Source organism: Trachymyrmex septentrionalis, unplaced genomic scaffold (assembly GCF_001594115.1).
Source record: "Trachymyrmex septentrionalis isolate Tsep2-gDNA-1 unplaced genomic scaffold, Tsep1.0 scaffold9, whole genome shotgun sequence".
Lineage (NCBI taxonomy): Eukaryota > Metazoa > Arthropoda > Insecta > Hymenoptera > Formicidae > Trachymyrmex > Trachymyrmex septentrionalis.
In genome coordinates, this window is record NW_017306091.1 from 2,330,989 (window position 1) to 2,335,384 (window position 4,396).

The following is a 4,396-nucleotide window of genomic DNA, read 5'->3' on the forward strand; positions in this document are numbered from 1 at the left end:
GAATGAGATAATAATTAGCGTTTGTTTAATTACATCACATGATATAGGTACGTTTTTTTATTTGACTAATATTTATCTGTTTCTATCAGCAGTTTTACCAACGTAGTTTAATTTTAATCTCAGTTCAATTAACTCTTTATCTTATTTTGTTCTAAGAGAACAAGGTGAAGAGTAAGTTTTAAACTCTCGATTCAATTTCACTCTTAACTTATTGTTTATCTTTTTCAGTGTATATAAATTTACCCGAGATTAAAGTTAATCTTACATTGATGGTACTGGGCTTGTCCAAACATCCTAAAGAATATATACTTCCTGCTTTTACAAATACTAAAAGTTTCTTTTCTTATCATTAATTAGAAATTTCTAACTTCATCTCCGTGTAACCACGAAACGTTTTTCCATCGAAAATTAAATTATTCTGACAGCAATTCTATTATAATCATGAAAGTAATAAAATCATGTGTCTCTCTCGATAGTGGTAGTAACTATACTTATATTAATAGTAGAACTTGCGAATAAAAGAAAAAATATATCATTATCTAATTTTATAAAAGATCGATTTCAATAATGGAATAAAAATATTTATGTTGACTCTTGAATGAAACAATAAACGGCCTTCTTTTCGAGATTTTATTACGTATTTCGGCCTCTATCTCGCGCGTTAGGTTACAATGATTATTCATCAGCACACGTAAACGGCTTGTTAAATTCCCTTGATTCACCACATTCGCGGTGAAATCGTAATTAGGAAAAAAAACCGCATTTACTATGCCAAAACTCATTAAGTTTATTACCGGTAGAGCGGACCGGTAGAGAAACGTTTTAACATCATACATTATAAGCATCTTTTTCTCACGTTTGACGTGTATACGAGTGCTATTTACGAGTAACACGATACTACCTCGTATTTTTGATCATAAAGCTTATATACTCGTAAAGATAAATACACTACATCAGCGAGATCATTACGATTTTTTATTTGTTTTACCTGGTTACGGGAATCATCTGCTCGGAAAGACCGTCTCTCACACGAATCAACGTCAAGAGACGTTATTTCCCGAGAGATTAAACATTAATTTTAACACACAGTGTTCCGATATTATCGAATATTCTTTTGCAATCGCAAATACATCATTTTTTCTTTACAAAATCGAGAAATTACTGCTTTTCAATATTTATTTCGGTATTTTTTCTATTCTTATAAAATTTATAAAAAGTGAACAATTTAAATATACAAAATTAAGAAAGTCTTCGGTAGCATAATGAATTAAAATTTCAAATGTGTATCTATAAAGGGCAATCAGAGCCAAAAACGCTGTCAGTGCACAAAAATCTGTTTTATATTGAATATAAATCAATTATAATTTAATTAAAAACGGATTTTCGTTTCTAACAGAAAAACGACAATTTTTAAGGATTTTTTAAATAAAAAGTATTTGGCTAATTGTTTCAAAATTTGTTGTGCTACTTTGTCTATCTTTTGAGTATATAAATATCTTTTTTTTACAAAATATTTAAAAATACTGAAGCTGCAGCGGCGCAAATAACACAGGTGACGATGTGAGTTGCTGACACATAGCTGACACATCCTGTTGTATTGATCCGAAAAAGACAGAATTTTTTTAAGTTAACAAGGTATATGCTCTACATGAACCTAAAAAAAGTGAAAAAAAAATTGAAAAAATGTTACATGTTTAAAAAAAATTTGAATTTTTCATGAAATTTTTATTGAATTTTGCAATAAAAAAATATTTTTTAAAAATAATTTTTATAAACATTTAGATTTATTCTTCATATGTTGTACTAACATTTATGCAAAAAAATGCATTTTTTTTAAGTTTGTAAAGGTATTTTCCCTCTTAAAACGATCTTTATTCTCGCTAAAGAGTTAAAAATACAAAAGATCCTTAATTCCATGTTAAAATTGTTATAAAATAGAAGAATTCAGAAAGAGTATGGTAGTCTATGAAAGCAGACAGAGTGTCAGAATAACTAAATTATTAGTTATTATATAATAGGCGGACTCAAATAAAATGATGTGACAATTAAATGGAAGTTTGCATATCGACAGAAACAATCAAAATATATTTAAATTTACAAAACAAAAGAGACTGTTATGATGATAACGAAAAGACTAATGAAACAACATTGTCATCATAACAATTGGTTTGACATTTTAACCGACGAAAGATCGAGACGCGAAAAGATCTAGAAACATTATTTCCTATAAAAGAAAGCGCGTACTTGAAATATTTTGTTCGCAGCGTGTCACAATTAAACAGATCACCATCTCAATTAGCTGACAATCGTGCTTATAAGCCGATGTGAATAATTTATTTGCTGCAATCCAAATTCGTATGTAAATAGTGTAATTACGTTTTTCGTATGTATATAAGTTATAATATAAATGTGATTGTACATTAAACAGTGTAGAAAAAAGAAAAAGGATTTTGAGCTTTTTATTTCGAAGTCCTCTTCGCTGCTCATCATAGTCACCGAGTTTGCGATGCTCATGCATCTTCAAAAAATATTTTAAAATTCAATAATAATATTAATAAAACATTAATATCGATCAGATATTACTAAAAGTTATAGCCAAATCAAATCAAACTCATAATTAATGTAAAATGATTTTTTTTTGCGGGAAAAATCAATTTTAATATGTTAAAACATATTGCCGTTATGACAGACTACGTGTGTGGGCATAACATTTTTTTTTACACACATTTCTTTTACAAAAAGATGAAAGTGAGAGAGAGAGAGAGAGAGAGAGAGAGAGAGAGAGAGAGAGAGAGGAGGGGAGAGAAATATTAACATAATAAATTATATAAATTTAATGATATATTTTTTTTCTTTACAGCTGGAGTTTTGATTTTTACATATCTAATATAATACTATAAAGATGACTACCATTAAAGATTATCGATTTGAGTCTGCCCGTTTGGATAGCTTCAAAGACTGGTCGTACTTATGGATAAAGCCAGAAGAACTCGCGGCGGCTGGATTTTATTATACGGGCGAAAGCGACAAAGTAAAATGTTTCATGTGTGAGATTGAATTAATTAAATGGAAACCAGAAGACAATCCGATAGTCAAGCATAAACTGAACTCTAGAAAATGCGATTTTATTAATAATATTTCATGCGGAAATGTATCGATCGGTACGGATCCTAGCACAATTCCGATATCTAGTCCTCAAGGAGTAGACGAATGTGGATTATACGATCAGGAGTTTAGGTTTCGTACAGACCACGAAGAAATAGAAGAAAGAGTGGATTATTGGCTGAAACAGCTTCTGTACCAAAGAACCTCCCATTTAATACCGAAGCATCCCAAATACGTTAGTTATGCTGCTAGATTAGCATCGTATAATAAATGGCCTAAAGCAAGGTCACAAGCTGAAAAACTAGCAACTGCTGGATTCTATTATTCGGGAAATAGCGATAAAACAGTGTGCTATTTCTGCGGTGAAGAATTCAAGGATTTGGAGTTGAAGGATGATCCCTGGGTAAAACATGCCAAATCGTTGCACTACTGTCTTTATCTAATTTTAATGAAAGGAATGGAATTTGTAAACAACGCTACTGAGACAACGTATATCGAAGTAATAATCAAAATTTAATAAAATATATATATTGTTATTGGAATTATATGCAATTTATATGTTTTTAATTAATATTTTAATCTATTCATAAAATATAATTTTAATTATAAAATTGTGTTAAATAAAATAATCAGTTCCAAATCGTTTTATTTTTTAGAAAAATCTTCCATCTGTAGTTCAAATAATGGAAGAAAAATTTGAGAAAACTGATAATGGAAATATTGCTAGTGAAAGTTCTCAAAATTCAACTAATGCTGAAAAAGGAAAACCTAATTTACCTAATATAGAAGCAAGTGGTGTATCGGATGAAGCCAACAATAAGGAACAATCTGTTCAAATACAGACTGACAAGAGCAATCGCATTGATATTATGCAGAACGTAAAATTATGCAGAATTTGTTGTAGTAGAGAACGACAAATCGTATTTATGCCATGTTATCATTTTTTGGCGTGTGAAAAGTGTGCGACAGATTTGACAAAATGTATATGTGGTGAGAATATTAAATGTACTTCAAAAGCATATTTATTATAATATCTTTATTTTTGTGTTAAATAATCTGTAGACAGTTTCTGTAAAACTAAAAAAATTTTTCACTTATTAACATTATAAAGATTGATACTTTAAGCAAAATTAAACTATCACTTAATTTTGCTGATTCGTATAACGTACCGAGCACAAATTAAAATAAGAAAAATGATCTTAGTTCTTTTTATCAGTATTTAAATACAAAATGTATGTTTTTTTTTAAATAATAGAAAGTTTATTATTTATAAGTTAACTTTATATATATA

General features: G+C 29.0%; 1 protein-coding gene across 1 annotated transcript in view; it reads left to right on the forward strand.

The window, feature by feature from the left end:
* Nucleotides 1-2,902: 2,902 nt before the first annotated feature.
* Nucleotides 2,903-4,396, forward strand: part of LOC108755629 (baculoviral IAP repeat-containing protein 3-like) — a 1,850-nt gene continuing 356 nt past the window's right edge. The window contains exons 1-2 of the mRNA XM_018498742.1: nt 2,903-3,604; nt 3,762-4,095. Coding sequence (XP_018354244.1) covers nt 2,903-3,604; nt 3,762-4,095 — 1,036 coding nt within the window. The remainder of the gene's footprint in view (nt 3,605-3,761; nt 4,096-4,396) is intronic.